General features: G+C 40.1%; 1 protein-coding gene across 1 annotated transcript in view; it reads right to left on the reverse strand.

The window, feature by feature from the left end:
* The window catches only part of LOC126195385 (TBC1 domain family member 23), a 242,644-nt gene that overhangs the window by 122,519 nt on the left and 98,502 nt on the right, over window positions 1–21,623 (reverse strand). The window contains exon 7 of the mRNA XM_049933975.1: window positions 3,017–3,244. Within this exon, the coding sequence (XP_049789932.1) occupies window positions 3,017–3,244 (228 nt within the window). The remainder of the gene's footprint in view (window positions 1–3,016; window positions 3,245–21,623) is intronic.

Raw genomic sequence — 21,623 nt, forward strand, 5'->3', positions numbered from 1 at the left:
CCTACCACCAGTATTACGTCCACAGTATAGTATCCCATACTGTGTTCCTTGTTTGATGATGACTGCTTCATCTTCTGTGTTTCCTCCAACTCTGCACCAGATACAAACCAACTGCATTTTTCAAGCAGGTCGTTGGAGGAATAATCTAAAACCCCAGATTTTGAATTAGCTTTCGAGAAAACTTTTAGTGTTGATTCTAATCGCTCACACTCTTTTTAATTTACTTGTTTCAAAACTAGGCAATATCGTCCTCACTTTTATGGGAAAGGTGAAATATCTGGGCCTCACTTTTGATGAGAGGCAAACACAACCGTCACACCTGAAAGAACTGAAACAGAGATCCCTCGAGGCTTTAAACATCCATACATGCGCCAGTTGTTGGTCTCAGGGAGCCAACAGGTTCCGTGTGCTACACCATTATAAGAACTTTGTGCCACCCCGGCTTCAATACTGATGTCAGGTTTATGGATCAACATGGCCTTCTTAACGCAAAATGCTGGATGCAGTTCACCAAAACGGCATTATATTATCAACATGGGCTTACTGCTCCAGTCCAGTTACAAGCCTGTGTGCAGAGGCTGGTGAGCTTCCACTGTCTATTCAATGTCTTCTCCTTGTGGTTCACCAAGCATACAAGGGGTCTGTTCCAAAATTGCCAACACCTCTCCCCATGGCCCAGATGCTACTGGAAGGTCCATTCCATAAGCATGCTAGGCAGCAAGGACATTTGTGATCCATGCATGGGAAAGCCTCGAGTTAATACAGGGTGAAGCCGAGGAAACGCATGTTTTTTGAACTGCTAGTACACGGCAACGAAAGGGAGTACTGACCTTGAATGAATGTTGGCAGACTGACCATACAATGCAGTTTCAGTCGCTATGGAGCGTAGAGCATCATGTGTTTATTGTCTAGCAGTACTTTACAAACAATGATTCCGTAGTCACAGTGCAACGTCTTTTCCATTAAAAATTTAGAGTTGGGCGTCGAGGTACAGTGCCTGATCGAAATACTGTACTCCGATGGGTTGCAGCGTTTAGAAGTACTGGATCTGTGATGAAAAAGAAACCACCTGGTCTGCAGACTAAGTGAGAACAGCAGTTCTTGCAAATCCGAAACGATCGGCTAGATGACAGACTGTAGCACTGGGTTGTCATGTCATGTTCACTTCACCGCATCTTACATGATGATCTTAAGTTTCACCCGTACAAGATAATGATCATCCAGCAGCTTAGTGACAGGGATTTTGTGCAACGCAGAGTGTTTTTTTTGCATAATGGACGAAATTTTTACAGAAGATGCAGATTTTCATGTAGACTGTTATGTCAATGTTCAAAACTGTCGGTACTGGGTGCCGGAGAACCCACATGAATTACACCAAAGACCTCTCCACAGTTTAAAAGTATCAGTGTGGTGCGCATTTCAAAAATGGGTATTGTTGGACCTTTTGGAAGGAACTGCAGTTACTGTGACATCAGCGCACTACATTAAAATGTTAAACAACTTTCTTCATCCACAACTTGAAAGGCGTCAAGTGAACATGAGAGAAATATGGTTTCAGCAGGACAGTGCCACAGCTCACACAGCGAGAGCATCCATGGAAGTGGTTCGAAAAATGTTCCCAGGACATGTTATTTCGAGATATGGTGATGTTTACTGGCTCCTTCGCTCACCCAATATGTCGATACGCGACTTCTTTTATTGGGGATATTGAAAATCAAAAGTCTCGATGAACAAGCCTCACACAATCGATGACCTGAAGAATTCCATTCGTCAGGAAATTGAAGCCATGCCGAATGAAATGTTGGAGAGAGCCATGGGTAACTTTCGGTAGAGGATCCAAATTTGTATCCAGCAAGGAGGACGTCATCTCTAAGACATTATTTTCGAACCTAATTAAAGTAGATATATTTCAAAACTGCATTAAAAAAATCTATCACTTAATGCTTGTGTTTATTATTTTTATCAAACCGTGTCCCAGTCATTCAATAATGAAAAACATGTGTTTCCTCTATTCCACCCTGTACATGTGTGGCTAGGGGGGGTGGGGCAGGGATGGGTTTTTAGGTCCAGAGCCAGTACCCTTCTGGGTACTACAGAGGCCCAGGTTACTTTTAGATTTTACTGTATACAAAAACAGTTGTACCCCAGTTTATATTTTTAAAATTTCAGCTAATAAAGCATCAAAGCATCAATTAGCAATCATTTAATAGACTTTAAGGTACCAGCAAGCCCTGTTAATACTTTATGAATATAGAAAGGGGGTACTTTTTCTAATATCCCCTCCTTCCTTTTGATCACAAGAAAGCATTCTGATTCAAGACCCCATTGCTAAAGACAAACCGATTCTCAGGAGGAATAGCCTCCATCATTCATTTGCATGACTGTGTGTGAGTATTCCCAGATGATACACCACTTTGGGAGTGGAAGTATTCATTTGATTCACAACAGTGTCTCATGAGCAGCCAGTGATATGTAGATCCACTTGGGCAGAAGTTTCCCCAGAGGTTGCTCACTAATGTCTGTTCTGGCTCAAAGGCCACATGTCTCCTCAGCAAGCAGCACACCTCGCGATTGATTTATTTATATTGAGGTTTCAATCTTCCTCACAAATAGGGTGCTTAAGCCAAGATGTCTGTTGTCTGTGACACACAGCGATCAAATGTTGCATTGTACTGTGGTTGCTGCAGCGCGCCCACGGATTATGGTTACAGAGAACTGACTGCACTTACCAGGCTCGTCTCGGGAAACCCAGGTTCGCCAAGGCTGTGCCCAACAAATAAATGCTGAGCTCCTGATGGGCTCATCATTTAGAATGACCTAGGAGACACATGTGGCTTACTGAATGCCACAGACCATGGACATGACGAGCAGTAGCTCCCCCCTCCCCAATTAATGTTTTGTTATTGCTGCTGCTGTTTATTTTACACAGCTGCATACTTAGAATACCACCATTTTCCACACAGATTACTTGTAAGAAATTAGAGCAACTACTTTAGAACTATTGTAAATTACTCACAAGATTGCAGTCTAGGTGAAAAGCAGTAGGCAGATGCCCTGCATTATATTGCTCTGCAGGACGGCAGTCGACAAGGAAAAATCGCACACTTTCTGCCAGCTGCTCAGTAACATCATTTGAAGCTTCCGCATTTTCAATCAGTTCCTGTGCACTTACTGGCAGGCATAGTGCTTGTGATATACTTGATGACGAAACTCCAGGAGATCCAAACAGATCTGCTGACAATTCCTGAAACAGAATGTATTCAACATTTTCTACTTGCAAGATCGCATCCTTATGTCTGCATCCTGGACCATATCAGGCTTTTACTGAGAGAGCATTCATAATCACACATACAAAATGTCAAATTACCCAGAATCTAAAAGTAACAAAACACAGTGTTTTATGAATTCTTATGCATATCAGCTAAGATGTAGTATTAAAATAGTGTAACAGAAATTAATTATAGCCTTTATCATGCAAGTATTTGCATATAACTTCTAGTTCTGTAGCAACAACACTTCTGGGTTATCAACAAACTTAACACACAATATGCTGAGATTTTAGTAATTACTTCCTGCTTATTAGACATTAGTGTCAACATGATTTGTGTACACAAGACACAACAGAAAACACAAGTTGAGAAAGCAAACTAAAGCTATCCTCTCACAGTACGTGTTTCTTATTCCAAAGCATGCCACACGTGGTGTCCATCATGGTTGATGCACACTCTGCAACAGCCTGCTACACCACACACAACACAACATGCTCCTCTTCGTGGTTTACGAACACAGTGCTTGTAATAAATCGTATTACAATATCCCCATTAATCATTTTACTGCTATGGACAAGTATACACATCCTGCTCCGCTGTCTGTTAAGTGCCAGGGATGTGTATACACACATCACTTGGGTTTCCCTACAGCGCAGTTGATGTCTGTCCGCGTCCTGAGCCACCAACCATTCATTCACTGTTGCGGACGAGTTACTTCCGTATCGCAGTGAATAAAAAGGTATTGAGTATTTATCATGCAACATATGTACCTCTTTGTGTACTATCACCTGCAAAAAATCATGTTTGGTATCTTGAACTGTTAATGAAGTATCCTCCTCCTCTCAATTTAAATTTAAATTTTGATATCCTATCTACATTTCATATACTGCAATGTATAAGCTACAATGAACCACACACAAATACTGCACATTGTGTTTTTACCTCTGAAAACTCTTTAAAATTTCATGTAATGTTTTACTTCAGTTGATGCAGCAAAGTAACAATGACTTATAAGAAAAAGAAATTCAGTTTATCAATTAAAGATATTAGACTCTAAGATGTGTAAAAATCAATTTTTTTCAGCAAATAGTTTTCTTACAATCAGATGGTAAGTATTTCACAGCAGCCAGAACACCATATCTCAGCACAAGTATCAGCATTCAGTAAGCAGTAAAGCCACAACAATGCCACATTCAGCATGGAATGCAGAAAGCACGTCTGCAGCAGTGAATGAGTTAACAGCAAAATACACTGACAAAAAAATTAACATTGAGTAGTGGAATTTTGGGAATACATTTGTCTATGTAACAAATTTAATTGATTAACACTGCAAGTTCAAAGGTAATTTCACATTGCAAATGTGAAATACTGGGGCGTTAATAAGAGGTATAAACACTAGAAAGTTTAATGCAAGCATATCAACTTGCTTGCATTATGTTGTACAGGTGTTGAATGTCAGTTTGTGGAATCAAGTTCCATGCATTTTGCACTGGTTCGATCAATACAGGGACAGTTAATGCCGGTTGTGTAAGACGCAGAAGTTGTCATCCAACAATGCCCCACACATGCTCAATTGGAGACAGGTGCGGTGATCCAGCAGGCCTAGGCAACAAATCAACACTCTATAGAGCATGTTGGGTTACAAGAGTGTGTTCTCCTGTTGGAAAGCACTCCCTGGAATGCTGTTCATGAACTGCAGCACAACAGGCTGAATCAGCAGACAGATATACAAATTTGCAGTCAGGGTGCGTCAGGTGACAAGGAGAGCACTCCTGCTGTCATACGAAATTGCAATGCAGACCATTAATCCAAGTGTAGGTACAGTGTGCCTAATCCACAGGAAGGTTGGTTGCAGCAGCTCACCTGGCTGCTTCCTGACCAGCACAGGGCACCAAGGCAGAACCAACTTCCAAAAGAATCAATTTTCATCAGGAAACAAAAATGACCTCCAGTCCACCCCATAATGAAGTCTTGCTTGACACCATTTAAGTCACAAATCACGGTGGTTTGGGGTCAGTGGAATGCATGCTACAGAGTGTCTCCCTCACAGGTGTCCCTGAAGTAAGCAATTTGTAACAGTTTGTTGAGTCACTGGGTGTCAACTGCTGCTTAAATTGCTGCTGCAGATGCAGTACGAAGCACCACAGCCATATGCCAAACTCTACAATACTTGTTTTGGTAGTGCCAAGTGGCCATCCTGAGCCTGGTCATCTTGTGACAATACACCTCCATGACTACCACTGCCAGCAATCGTGTACAGTGACTACATTCGTGTCAAGTCTTTCTGCAATATCATGGAATGAATATAATGCTTCTCATAGCCTATTAGACAACCTCGTTTGAACTTTAGGAGCTGTTGAGAATGACATGTTCATCACCTTAAAGGCATTCTTAACTAACATTAAATAACAATATCAATCTCAAAGGTAACTTACATTCATGACCTTTACAGCGTATATTTAAAGCAGACCTGCTTTTTATCCTCTTGGTGGCACTACTAGCACCACTCTTATGCAACTGGCACGAAATCTGAATAGACATCGTCTTTCAGACGTAGAAACACGCCTACCACATTCTATTTATCTTGCACACTCCTCCTTGGTGGTGTGATTTTTTTTTCTGCCAGTGTACTTTCATCATCTGCCCCAGACACAGTTCCACTGCTCCCTCATTTTTCTAGTTTCTACATTATACACCCTCCCCTCATGAACCATGGATCTTGCCGTTGGTGGGGAGGCTTGCGTGCCTCAACGATACAGATAGCCGTACCGTAGGTGCAACCACAACAGAGGGGTATCTGTTGAGAGGTCAGACAAACGTGTGGTTCCTGAAGAGGGGCAGCAGCCTTTTCAGTAGTTGCAGGGGCAACAGTCTGGATGATTGACTGATCTGGCCTTGTAACACTAACCAAAACGGCCTTGCTGTTGTGGTACAGCGAACGGCTGAAAGCAAGGCGAAACTACAGCCATAATTTCTCCCGAGGGCATGCAGCCATACTGTATGGTTAAATGATGATGACGTCCTCTTGGGTAAAATATTCCAGAGGTAAAATAGTCCCCCATTCGGATCTCCGGGCGGGGACTGCTCAAGAGACGGAGAGGATGGAAAAAGAAAACTGGCGTTCTATGGATCGGAGCGTGGAATGTCAGATCGCTTAATCGGGCAGGTAGGTTAGAAAATTTAAAAAGAGAAATGGATAGGTTAAAGTTAGATATAGTGGGAATTAGTGAAGTTTGGTGGCAGGAGGAACAAGACTTCTGGTCGGGTGAATACAGGGTTATAAATACAAAATCAAATAGGGGTAATGCAGGACTAGGTTTAATAATGAATAAAAAAATAGGAGTGCGGGTAAGCATCTACAAACAGCATAGTGAACGCATTATTGTGGCCAAGATAGACACGAAGCACATGCCTACTACAGTAGTACAAGTTTATATGCCAACTAGCTCTTAAGATGAGAAAGAAATTGCAGAAATGTATGATGAGATAAAAGAAATTATTTAGGTAGTGAAGGGAGACGAAAATTTAATAGTCATGGGAGACTGGAATTCGACAGTAGGAAAAGGGAGAGAAGGAAACATAATAGGTGAATATGGATTGGGGGAGAGAAATGAAAGAGGAAGCCGTCTGGTAGAATTTTGCACAGAGCATAACTTAGTCATAGCTAATACTTCAGGCATCGTAAAAGAAGGTTGTATGCATGGAAGAATCCTGGAGATACTAAAAGGTATCAGATAGATTATATAATGGCAAGATAGAGATTTAGGAACCAGGTTTTAAATTGTAAGACAATTGCAGGGGCAGATGTGGACTCTGACCACAATCTATTGGTTATGAACTGTAGATTAAAACTGAAGAAACTGCAAAAAGGTGGGAATTTAAGGAGATGGGACCTGGATAAACTGAGTAAACCACCGGTTGTACAGAGTTTCAGGGAGAGCATAAGGGAACAATTGACAGGAATGGGGGAAAGAAATACAGTAGAAGAAGAATGGGTAGCTCTGAGGGATGAAGTGTTGAAGGCAGCAGAGGAATAAGTAGGTAAAAAGACGAGGGCTAGTAGAAATCCTTGGCTATCAAAAGAAATGTTGAATTTAATTGATGAAAGGAGAAAATATAAAAATGCAGTAACTGAAGCAGGGAAAAAGGAATACAAACGTCTCAAAAATGAGATAGACAGGAAGTGCAAAATGGCTAAGCAGGGATGGCTAGAGGATAAATGTAAGGATGTAGAGGCTTATATCACTAGGGGTAAGATAGATACAGCCTACAGGAAAATTCAAGAGACCTTTACAGAAAAGAGAACCACTTGTATGAATATCAAGAGCTCAGATGGAAACCCAGTTCTAACCAAAGAGGGGAAAGCGGAAAGTTGGAAGGAGTATATAGAGGGTCTATACAATGCGATGTACTTGAGGAAAATATTATGGAAATGGAAGAGGATGTAGATGAAGATGAAATGGGAGATACGATACTGCATGAAGAGTTTGACAGAGCACTGAAAGACCTGAGTCGAAACAAGGCCCCGGGAGTAGACAACATTCCATTAGAACTACTGACGGCCTTGGGAGAGCCAGGCATTACAAAACTCTACCATCTGGTGAGCAAGATGTACAAGACAGGCGAAATACCCTCAGACTTCAAGAAGAACATAATAATTCCAATCCCAAAGAAAGCAGGTGTTGACAATGTGAAAATTACCGAACTATCAGTTTAATAAGTCACAGCTGCAAAATACTAACGCGAATTCTTTACAGACGAACGGAAAAACTGGTAGAAGCTGACCTCGGGGAAGATCAGTTTGGATTCCGTAGAAATGTTGGAACACGTGAGGCAATACTGACCTTACGACTTATCTTAGAAGAAAGATTAAGGAAAGGCAAACCTACGTTTCTAGCATTTGTAGACTTAGAGAAAGCTTTTGACAATGTTGACTGGAATACTCTTTCAGATTCTGAAGGTGGCAGGGGTAAAATACAGGGAACAAAAGGCTATTTACAATTTTTACAGAAACCAGATGGCAGTTATAAGAGTAGAGGGGCATGAAAGGGAAGCAGTGGTTGCAAGGGTTGTAGCCTCTCCCCGATGTTATTCAATCTGTATATTGAGCAAGCAGTAAAGGAAACAAAAGAAAAATTTGGAGTAGGTATTAAAATCCAGGGAGAAGAAATAAAAACTTTGAGGTTCGCCGATGACATTGTAATTCTGTCAGAGACAGCAAAGGACTTGGAAGAGCAGTTGAACGGAATGGACAGTGTCTTGAAAGGAGGATATAAGATGAACATCAACAAAAGCAAAACGAGGATAATGGAATGTAGTCAAATTAAATCGGGTGATGCTGAGGGAATTAGATTAGGAAATGAGACACTTAAAGTAGTAAAGGAGTTTTGCTATTTGGGGAGCAAAATAACTGATGATGGTCGAAGTAGAGAGGATATAAAATGTAGACTGGCAATGGCAAGGAAAGCGTTTCTGAAGAAGAGAAATTTCTTAACATCAAGTATAGATTTAAGTGTCAGGAAGTCATTTCTGAAAGTATTTGTATGGAGTGTAGCCATGTATGGAAGTGAAATGTGAACGATAAATAGTTTGGACAAGAAGAGAATAGAAGCTTTCGAAATGTGGTGCTACAGAAGAATTTTGCAGATTAGGTGGGTAGATCAAATAACTAATGAGGAGGTATTGAATAGGATTGGGGAGATGAGAAGTTTGTGGCACAACTTGACCAGAAGAAGGGATCGGTTGGTAGGACATGTCCTGAGGCATCAAGGGATCACAAATTTAGCATTGGAGGGCAGCGTGGAGGGTAAAAATCGTAGAGGGAGACCGAGTGATGAATAAACTAAGCAGATTCAGAAGGATGTAGGTTGCAGTAGGTACTGGGAGATGAAGGAGCTTGCAGAGGATAGATTAGCATGGAGAGCTGCATCAAACCAGTCTCAGGACTGAAGAACACAACAACAACAACATTATACACATTCTGCATATTTAAAAATTCTGTTTGGCATTATTTTGAAGTCAGTAGCTCGAGCCTAATGCATTTCACTTTTTCAAACATGGGGAAGTGCCACAGCCTGACAATGTTTCTTGCAATAATCCTTATTTTTAATATAACTGGACAGATAAAAAAATCTGTTCACCAAGTAGGGACAGGAGAAAACACATACGAAGGATACAGGAATGTGCAAGCTTTTGGAGCCAGTTCTTCTTCCTCCTGACAGAACGGTCACGGGGAAAAGAAGATGAATGAAGGAAAAAGACTGACAAGATTTAGAAAATTGGGATAATTGTGAAAAAGTCACCCAGAACCCCAGGTCAGGGGACACTTACCAGAGAAGATGAAAAGGAAACTAATTTTCCCTCAACCCTCTTCATTTACCTTCAACAGTTCTGTAAGAAAGATAAGGTGCTGGCTCTAAAAACTTGTGCATTTCCATATTCTTCCTAAGTGTTTTCTCCTGCCCTTTCTTGGTGAGTAGATTTTTAATCAATCCAATTATTTATATTTTCAAACATTGATTATTCTCATTCTTAGTTTTTAACATTATATGAGCATTGCTCCTTCTTAATAAGTCTGTCAAGACACATTTATTCCCGTGATCATATGCCAGCCACATTGTTCTCTTTGTAACATAAACTGTACTGCAATTAGCCAATGACATAGACAGCAGTCTTTCAATTGACTGGTCCACATACCATAGCACATTTCGAAAACAGAACAGACTGTCTTGGATGAAGAGTGCTCTTATTTATAATAAATAACACTGAATATTGCAAATCATACTTCTACTAAGTTAATAAGAAATGCTCAGCATCTCTTAGAAAACACAAAAATCACAAGCAGGCAACGGGACACAAACCTACTTCCCTTGCCTTAGTAGATCATCATCATCATCATCATCATCATCTTGAACATTTTCCTGCCCCAGGGTGGGTCTGTTCAGAACATAAACCTCGCCATCTAGTTCCCTTACCTTCTCATTCTTCATCCTATCTCTCCTTGTTACGCCTATCCTACTCCTGAGGAGTGTCATTTCACATGCCTGTAATCTGCTTACATTTCTTTTCTTCACTGTCCGTGTTTCAGATGCATAGGTCAATACTGGATGTAGTAACTTATATACACAGGGTGGGGCAAATGAAAGTGGCCTGGAGAACAGGTTTCCAAGGTACAAGGAAACACAGCAAAGGAAATACAGTACTAACCTGACTACAACAGATGTTGAACGTGACTACAATTCATCTCTTGGCACATTTTGGCCCTGGTCAGCAAACTGCTGAAGGCGGGTCAAAGCTCGATTGCTGGAAATGCAGCAATCTCATCCAAAATGTTCTCCTGCAGTTCTCGAAGACTATGAGGACTGTTGCAATACACGTTAGACTTGTGGGACCCCACACAAAGTAATCGCACACTTACAGATCAGGTGACTTGGGTGGCCAGCTAGGCCAGACCAGACTGACCTCTGCTAACAACTAGGTCATGCGTGAAGAGTGTACAAATATGCTCAATGGTTCGATCAGCCGTAAGGGCAGTTGCTCCATCCTGTTGGAAGTAACTGTAGGTCTTTTTCTCCTCTGTTAATGTTGCCAGGCTGCTAAAACTTCACAGGAATGCTTCTGCCAGTCTGCCACATTCACTGATCTCTTTCTCATTTCTTTCATTTTCCTCTACCACACTTCCCCAGTACCAGACATTTTCCGCCTTCTTCAATTGCACACCCCTAATCCTTATTCTGCTAGTTGGTCTTCTTTTTTCCTAGTTGTAACCAGGTTCCCACATTTGCTTACATTCAATTTCATTCCATACTGTCTCTCAGTTTCTTTTTAAGCATCCAGATGTTGCTGCATCTCCTCCTCCCTGTATCCCTATATCATCATCTCATCTGTGAACACCACTGCTTTCATCTACATCTACATTTACATCTATACTCTGTAAACCACTATGACTTGCGTGACAGAGGGCACATCCCTTTGTACCAACTGTTAGGGTTTTTCCCCCAGTCCATTCAAATATGGAGAATGGGAATAATGATTGTTCAAAAGCCTCTGTGAGTGCAATAATTCAATAATTATTCGAATCCTATCCTCATAATCCCTATGTGAGCAATATGTAAGAGGTTGTAGTATATTCCTAGTGTCATCATTTAAAGAGGGTTCTTGAAAGTTTGTTAGCAGACTTTCCCGGGATAGTTTACATCTATCTTCAAGAGTCTTCCAGTTCATTTCCTTCAGTATCTCTGTCGTGCTCTCCCATGGATTAAACAAACCTGTGACCATTTGTGTTGCTCTTCTCTGTATACCTTCAATATCCTCTGTTGGTCCTACTTAGTATCGGTCCCATAAACTTGAGCAATATTCTGAACAGGTTGCACGAGTGATTTGTAAGCAATCGCCTTTGTAGACTGCACATTCCTGGTATTCTATTAAGTCTACCACCAGCTTTACCCACAACTGAGCCTATGTGATTATTCCATTTCATATCCCCACAAAGTGTTACACACATATATTTGTATGAGTTTGAAGCATTTCAGGTTGGCTTGCGCTGCGTGGTGGTTTGTTATACTTCACCTCATGCACCAAACACTTCAATAATTTGTCACCCGAATACTCCTTTTGTATACAACAAATGTTGCTTACTGAATATTCGGTCACCGTTAAGTATTACTGATCAGGCTCCAGCTAGTCTGTGCCTTCTTCCTCCAACTTGGTTCAGACTTCGCCTGCTTACAGGCTCCACATAAAGCTGCTGAAAATTAATTTCTCATTCTCATTCACTCTACCACATAAATTAGAAATGAGATTCAATTCACCTTCTTATATATCTTCAAAATTACAACTCAACAGAAGATAAATGAGGACAGCTATCAACTTGTATACTGCATCTCTGTACTAATTACATAACGGATCTGATATTCAAACTGATAATTAACAATTACAATACATTTATTATCTCTGACATTTTGTGTTATTGGATTTAATTTAATTCTGTATGTTATTGTGCAAGAAATAGGATGTTGGCAAATCTCCTAAACTCTCATGATCTGGTGCAGACTGCATTCTTTCCAATCAGGGTGCAGGAGAACAGTAGTACAGCAATAGATAATATTTTTATTCATTCTTCATTACTAGATGGGCATTCAGTTAGTAAAAGTGTGAATAGCCTTTCAGACCATGATGCACAAATTTTAACACCAAAAGGCTTTTGTGCTCAAACAAATGTTACATATAATTACAAACTATGTAGGAAAGCTAATACAATGGGAACAGGGTACTAAAAGTAAAAGGCAGCCTGGGTGGCTGACTAGTGGGATAAGGATGTCATGTACAACAAAGTGGGAACTATATCAAAACATTAAAAGTAGTTGCATTCAAGCTACAGTAGCCCATTACAAACAGTATTTTAAGGTGCTTAACAATGTTATTAGGAAAGCAAAGAGTATGTGGTATGCAAATAGAATAGCTAATTCACAGGATAAAATTAAAACCATATGGTCAGTTGTGAAGGAAGTGTCTGGTCAGCAGCATAAGGTCGACGATATAAAAGCAGTTTGCAGTAAAAGTATTTCTGTTACTCATAAGTCAGATATATATGCAGTATTTAATAATCATTTTCTGAGTGTTGCTGGTGAATTAAATAAAAACTTAGATTCTACAGGGTATCATATAACTATCTTGGAAAATTCCTTTCCGAGATTGATGCCTGAAATACTCCTCTGTGATACTGACATGGGGATAAGGACTCTCGTGGATATGATGGAGTGCCTAGCAGAATATTAAAGTACTGTGCTCCACATGTTAGCCCTGTTCTTAGGCATATTTCTAATTTTTCCTTTATCTTGAACGATTAAACGTACTCAGTAGTAAAGCCACTTTATAAACAGGGAGAAAGGGATAATGTAGACCTATTTCTATGCCACCAGTCTTTGCTAAAGTAATTGAAAAGGCTGTGTATGTAAGATAATTGAGCATTTTCAATTTAAATAAAGTGTTTGATTGTGTTGATCACAAAATATTGCTTCAGAAGTTGGACCATTATGGAATACGAGGAGCAGCTCACAATTGGTTCACCTCTTACTTCAACAACAGACAGCAAAAGGTCATTATTCACAGTACTGAGAATGTGGTGTTTGAGTAAGGAATAGTCAAATGGGGGGGGGGGGGGGGGGGGGGGCATAATTCAACAAAACCCAACATTTTAATTTCACAGAATGAGCATACGATTCAAACTGAACAGTTCACATCTCTAGGTGTTCAGATAGATAGTAAACTGTCGTGGAAAGCCCACGTTCAGGAGCTTTAATGCTGAAATTTTTACTATTCAAACAGTATCTGAAGTAAGTGATCATTTGACACGAAAATTACTCTACTGTGTTTATTTTCATTCACTTATGTAATATGGTATTATTTTTGGTGCAACTCTTCCCATTCTCAAAGGATATTTTTGGCTCAGAAATGGGCAGTTCGGGCAATAAGTTGTGTAAGTTTGCGAATGTGTGTGTGTGTGTGTGTGTGTGTGTGTGTGTGTGTGGGCGCGTGTGAGAGAGAGAGAGAGAGAATATATTTTCCATGAATTCCTATATATCAGCTTATTTCCAAGAATTAGCAGCTTTCACTCAGTTAATACTAGGCAGAAATCCAACCTGAATTTGGATCGCACTTCCTTAACTCTTGTGTAGAAAGGCATACAGTATATTGCTGCATCCATTTTCAATAAGCTACCACAAGAACTCAAAAATATTAGCAGTAATCCACGTGCTTTCAAATCAAAACAGAAGAGTTTCCTCATGGTTCACTTCTTCTACTCTGTCAAGGCGTTCCTTGAAAAATTAAGCTGATTCCTATGTTACATTGTTGACTTCGTTTACTTAAACTTGTGGTTTGACTTTTTTTTGGATTCATAGACATTTTATTTTATCTGTTATTACTTTTATGTTGTAATTTCATGTACTGACACGTTCCATGACCTCGGAGATTTGTTCCTCGATTTGGTTCTACAGAACCAGACTTGTAAATAAAAATAAATAAATTTCACGGAGCTCTTGGGGGTCGATCGTTGCTCACGTCCGTAGGTATAACCTAAATTACCCTACACGTGACCCCTGGGTGGTGCTAAACGAGCAACAGTGTCATAGGTGATATACAATATGCCCGGAAACATAACTAATACCATCCTTTTCAGGATCATCCAACTAGAGACGAGAAACACCTAGTTCGTATTATGCAGCTTAATACTGAAGGCATATGCTCTGCCAAATGTGAGTATTTACAGAAACAACTGCATGAACTTAACAATGATGTCAACATTCAAGAAACACATACCAAAGATGAGCAAGATCTTCAGCGTAGAGGAAATACCTGGTTATACACTGGTCTAAGCTGTCCACCATCCACAATATGGAATAGCCAATTATGTGAAGTCAATCCTAAATGGAGTGCATGTAACTGATTTTACATACGTTAACCACATCTACACAATAGTAATCCAGATAAAAAACTTAAAAATTGTCAGCCTGTACAAGCCTCCAAGTGTGAATTGGACCTCCACAGTTCTGCCGGCTTTCGATCACCCTTGTATATACACTGGAGACTTTAACAGCCATCACATGCACTGGCAGTACGACACCGTTGATGTCAATGGGGAGTTACTAGCTCAATGGGCAGAAACTACCAGCATGCACTTGGTCTTTGATGTGAAAGACAAGGGAACCTTCCACTCGGCACGCTGGAATTAGGATTACAACCATGACTTGGTATTTGTGTCCAAAGATCAGCTAGATCAACCACTTAACGCCACTCGTACTGTTCTGTCTAACTTCCCAAACTGCCAACACCGTCCTGTTATGACAGAAATTGGTTTAAAAATTCTCCTTGTAAACTCAATGCCCCTACCCAGATGGAATTTTCAACGAGCTAACTGAGATGGATTCTCAAAAGACCTTGACTCCAACTTAGCTGCAAAGAACTTACAGACAACAGTAAAAAGCTATGATGAATTCATTAGACTAGTTATCAAAGCTGCTAAGTCAAACCTTCCTAGGAGTTACAGAAAGGAATATGTGCCTGGCTGGAACCAAGAAAGTGAGACTTTATATCAAGAATACCAAAGTTCTAGAAACCAAATAGTGGGCTCACAGCTACTTCACTCTTTAAACAAGAACAGATGAGAGAAATGGGAAGCAACACTCAAAGAAATGAACTTTGCCAAGTCAAGTAGGAAAGCATGGAGAGTCTTGAATGGGCTAACTGGCAAGCAACACCTCAAAAAGCTGTATCCTAAATTGAGTCCCGACCTCACTGCCAACCAGATCGCAGACTTCACAAGGGCAGAGACAGACAAGAATCATACGAGAGCAGTAAAATGTAAACTCTCTAACCTCAAGTGCAATGCCCCAAGAAACGAGCCGCTTTCCAGGCCCTTCTCCATAGCAGAAGTAGAAAGTGCTGTCAAGCAACTAAAAGCTGGTAAGGCTGCTGGCCCCGACAGCATCTATAATGAATTTATCAACAGGTTGTATACATGGACAAGGAAAAAAAATTCCCGGATTTTTCTCGGATTTCCCGGTTGAAAATACACTTTCTCCCGGGTGAAAATACACCTTTTCTGTTATGTGACAGTATACTTTTCCTCGGCACTGTAAAACTTATCAATCCTTAGAATGTTTATGGTTTTCTACACAGACGTAGAATTTGCCGTCACTTTAGAAAATGAAACCCAGGGGGGAAAAAACACGTTTTGGAAAGATCTTTGATGTGCAGCAACATGTATGCTGCATTTTTTCGTGTTACGGAGGTATAAATTCGAATTCCACCTTACACAGCATGTTACTTTCCGAAGCAATGAAATCAAGATTACGACACGCTTTTGTAAGCCAGTTATTGCTCCTGTCACGTGATCTCGCCAGCTGATGACAGCATAGGACATGTGACGTAGTCAACCAATAACAAAGATCAATCTTCAGCAGTGCGAACACACAAAAAAGAAAAGTTGATGGTTTAAATTAATATACATAGTGTTGCTATAAGAAAAACAAAGCTTTCACAAATAATATTGGTCTCTAAGATTAATAAACTGCAAGAGGAGCTAAGCTTCTACATACAATAATGATCTTTTTGCGCGTGTTACACTTTAAGATACATCACACAAATGTGCCACTAAAATTTTTAATAACAACGTAAATTTCTGATCTTCTGGGCTCGAAATTCTTCTCGATTGTCGTCCTCAAAGAGTTCATTTTTAAATGAGAGTCAAACGCTCTATGATTTAAGAAATTCATCGTACATTCTCGCACATAGTTCATCTTGCGTAAAAGGAAATTTACTTTGAAAGTAACACTTTTCAAACCACCATTCGCAATATTTTCCCGTGACCTGTTAGAAATTGGTTCGTTTTAGCAGTTGCCAGAGAGTGCCAGATAACAGGCGTCACTGTGCCTGCGTATCTACGATGACACAGGAAGCCCGCATGTTCATACTGTAAAACATTAAAAGATCTTGCATTATGTCATAAAAAAAAACAAAACCTCAAAGGTTACTTCAATTTCGAGAACCATACTGAAATGCATAATTCGGCTTAAAGTGCACAATCGTATGTCCAGATTCAGATGTAAATTTTCTGGAGTACCAGTACTGTATTATCTCATGTTTGGTTCTTTATTATGGCACAATGCCATACGAGCTAGAAGATGGAAAACGTGCACTTGAAATGTAGTGAACAGTTGAAACTAGCCAACTGTGTAAAATTAAACACTTCGTTTCAAATAAACTGACTGCCTCACCGCAAAAGATTAATAAAAGCCAAATCTCTTTGGTAAACCGACAAAAAAAACCTCATTGTTCTGCAAGGCGATTGATGCTTGACTGTTAGAAAGGTGGAAATAAAACTTGAAACTAACAATTCTGTAATTATGCGAACGTATTGTAATTCATTTGGTAGCTCTCGGCCACAGAAATTCGTTTTGTTTTCATTTAATGTGAGAGCAATAAACGAAGAGGAAATAGCAAAATCACTAAACGTAAACACGGGTCACGTGGAGATTACCCACCTCCCCACTACAACTCAGACTGCTCTGTGCATCAGCCCCGTATCTACGATATTTCCGAACCAGAGCAATTTATATAGTGGCGCCCAGCCATACATCTGTAGCCAGAAGCGGGAGAAGGTACTACTCATATGCGACTCGACTGCGCATGCGCAAGAGCCCGCCCGCAACCGCTCAAATGAATCTAATGTAAACAGCTGTCACGTCCCGCTGATCGGAGGCGATTTGTTGTTAGGAAGCATTGCAAATTCTTCCTAAAGCCTTTGACACACTTTGGTTTGCAGACGCTTGTATGAGAACTGTGTTTTGTTATTGCATATGGCGAATTTCCTTTGTGACTTAGGTTTTTTTTTTCTTTTTTCTCTCGTTCACGTTTTGTTGCTGTATTATTCTGCAGAAGTGGGATACAGTAATATCCTTCGTTAGAATATTGGTTCTTAACAGTCAAAATCACAAAAATTTAACTGCTAACAAAAACAGTGAAAAATTCTCAAAATTGTAAAAAATTCCCAGGTTTTTCACGGTTTTCTCCTGGACGAAAAAATTCCCGGGTTTTTCCCGGAACTCCCTGGTCGTATACACCCTGATTAATAACATGGGCCCAAACTGCATACACTGGCTCACTTCGCTCTTCACTTACATACTCAAAGAGTACAAACTTCCCAGACAATTCAAACTGTCGAAAGTTATAGCCACTCTCAAACCTGGCAAGCCTGAAGACAGCCCAGAAAGCTACCGCCCTACAGCACTGCTCGGTTGTACATTCAAACTTTTGGAACGGGTCCTCCTAACCAGAATAGCACCGTTCATCAAGGTTGCTACCCCTCCTGAACAAGCTGGCTTCAGACAAGGAAGCAGCTGCAATGATCAAGTTCTTGCCTTAACTACCCATATTGAAACAGGTTTCCAAGGCCATCTGAAATCAACAGCTGTCTTCATCAACCTGATAGCCGGGCATGACACTGTCTGGTGACAGGGCTTGATCTACAAGATACTGCACATTGTACCAAGTTGAGAAATTGTGGATATAATATCCAGCATGCTTCGTGAAAGGCAATTTGAAGTGTTTCTAGGCAGCTTTAAAAGCCACAAACGGAAACTAAATAATGGACTACCACAGGGATCTGCTTTAGCCCCATCACTGTTCAATTGATACATTAATGATTTAGCAACCACAATATCCACTAAATTCATCTATGCTGATGACATCACACTGGTAGCACAGAGCAGTAATTTTGAAGATGGTGAACGAATTCATATGGAGGATCTGGAAAAGATGTCAACTTTCTTTAAGACCTGGAGATTGATCCCAAGCACATCAAATACTGAAGTCTCTTGTTTCCATCCAGCGAATCATGTTGCAAACTACAAACCAAGAGTTCTGCTCAATGGACAAACATTGAGGTACAATCCTTTCCCAAAATATCTTGGTATCACTCTAGATAGAACCCTGAGCTACAAAGAGCACATCACCAAGCTTTCTCATAAAGTTGCTGCAAGGAACAACATACTACATAAGCTCAGTGGTACCACCTGGGGAACCTCTGCTGACTGTCTGCGTTTAACTGGCATCAGTCTTGTGCACTCTGCTTCAAGTACTGCGCACCTGTCTGGTTGGAAAATGTACATGTGAAGAAGGTAGACACAAAACTTAACGACACAATGTGCTGCATTACTGATTCCACCAAATCAACCCCCATGCCACTGGTTACCTGTACTGAGTCACATCCCTCCGCCTCACTTAAGGCGAAACAAGATCTACTGAGGGAGGCCAAGAAAATTCTCTGCATCAACTTCTCTACCACTGTATCAGGAATTCTGTCATCCACCACAGCAATGATAGCGATCGAGAAGACCAGCAAGTATCACTGCAGGACAACTCATCACGGATGGTTTTGATCTAAATGAAAGCTGGAAGCATGAATGGTCAACAAAAACATCACTGATCATTAGCTCTGGTATCAGCACTTACAATTTAAAACACTTCCCAACAGTGTGGTGTTAACCACTTATTGACTGGTCTTAGTCACAAACATCTTTTCTCTGACATATGTATTTAAGGACACCTCATTCAAGGAATGGGATGTAGCACTACAAGTTGGCGGATTTCAACAATGTCTCATTGATATTATAGTCATAGGACACTACATTTTTTTCATTTTATGAAGTGCACAGTTTTACATTTCTGAACATTTAAAGCAAGTTGCCAATCTCTGCACCACTTTGAAATCTGATCAAGATCTGACTGAATATTTATGCAGCTTCATTCAGATAGTACTTTATTACAGATAAATGCATCATCTGCAAAAAGTCTGAGGTTACCATTAATGTTGTCTGTGAGGTCATTAATATACAACATGAGCAGCAAGTGTCCCAACACACTTCCAGGGGGGACACCAAAAGTTATTTCTACATCTACAATGACTCTCGATCCAAGATAACATGCTGCCTGCTCCCTACCAAGAAGTCCTCAATCCAGTCACAAATTTCACTTCATATCCCATATGATCAAACTTGTGGCAATAAGTGTAGATATGGTACTGGGTCAAATGCTTTTTGAGAATCAAAACTTTCAGTAAGTTATATGAGAAAAGTGCGAGTTAGCTTTCACGTGATTGATGTTTTCGGAATCCATGCAGGTTGGCAATGAGGAAGTCATTCTGTTCAAGACACCTCATTATGTTTGAGCTTAGAACAAATAGATGTCGAGGATACTGGACGGTAGTTTTGTGCATCATGTCTTGTAAATGGGTGTGATCTGTGCTTTTTTCAAAGAACTGGGAACCATTTTTTGTCCTCTTTAGGGCTCTGGAACTATGTTCAATTTTAATGACTTCAGCTGCTTCTCAACTCCACTGGCAATAATGCTTATTTCATTCATCTTTTCAGTGGTACCAGGATTAAATTGGGGCAAATCTCCTGGGTTTTTGTTCATAAAGGAACATTTGAAAACAGGGTTAAGCATATCAGCTTTTGCTTTGTTATCCTCAATTTCAGTTCTTATCTCATTTGCTGGGGACTGGACACTAACATTGGTGCCACTAATAGCTTTTATATACACATAGAATTTCTTTGGGTTTAGTGATAGATCATTTGATTATGTTCTGTTTCAGTAGTCATTAAAGGCAGCATACATTGCTCTCTTGCTCGTATTCTCCAGTTTTTTCCACCACCCTAGTAATTATCTCATCTAAGACCATAATGAAGAGGAGAGGTGACAATGCACTGCTCTGTTTCAAACCACTTGTTTCCTCGCATCAATTCTTCCTTTCATTTCCTACTTTCACACAACTCAAGGCTTCCACAGCACATCCCTTTGTACCTCACAACTATCAATTATGCTACATTTTCAATAATGGCAATAGAGTCTATGTTAGAGTATGCAACATATATACCACTGTCTAAAGGCTGGTAACCACTGTCATTATCTGATATTTAAGTAACACATTTTACCAAAAATGACACACTTATGTAAATTCATCAATGTGCTGTCACATCGAAATGCCACAGTTTCATAGCACACAAGTTATAATCTGAAAAGTATCAAATACAAGAAGCCTTTGCTACCGTCATTTTATAACAACAAACTACACCAAAAATCTAATGTTTTCCAGAAATACTCAATGGGTAGTGCTTTGAAGTGGCATATATTCATAGCATGTATGCTGCAATATAAAAACCACCAAATATGGAGTTTAGTTTGGGACATAAAAGTGATATTGTGTCTCATTGGCCACATTGTTTTCCAAGAGGCAAAAATCCAAAATGGCAGATGGTTCCTTTCACACTTCACAATGTAGTGGAATATGAAATTCCACACTGTGCTCCTTGTCCACGAATGCTTTCACATCCCGTGAGAGGGCGTCTTAAAGGCAGGCTCTGAACTATGCCAATCTTTAGGAATGAGAAGTATCGAAAAGTGTCAAAGCTCTGAAGTAATCATGCAAGTGTCACACTATTTAGTATTCTCACAAGTAGCTCTCCTCTTTTTTTTTTTTTTCCTCCTCTTTTTCTCACTAGCTAGAGGATACAAAACAAGTGCAGTTATTTAGGGCTCACAATAATTACATGTATCAAGCAGTGTAGAGCAGGAACAGAAGGGGTAAGAGAGACTACCTCAGTCAACATGAGCACTGTAGGTATTTTGTAAATCATGTGTGGTGGTGGTGCAAGATTATGTGTGTACTTAAAAAACGCAATAAGAATATTGTGTAATGTCAATGACTCCACATACATTGTAGAGGACTCTCCAAAGATCTTAGTATTCTTACATTCGCTTTGTTGTTAACAATGGAAAGTCTGTATCAGTTGAGCA

Source organism: Schistocerca nitens, chromosome 7 (assembly GCF_023898315.1).
Source record: "Schistocerca nitens isolate TAMUIC-IGC-003100 chromosome 7, iqSchNite1.1, whole genome shotgun sequence".
NCBI classification, from domain to species: Eukaryota; Metazoa; Arthropoda; class Insecta; order Orthoptera; family Acrididae; genus Schistocerca; species Schistocerca nitens.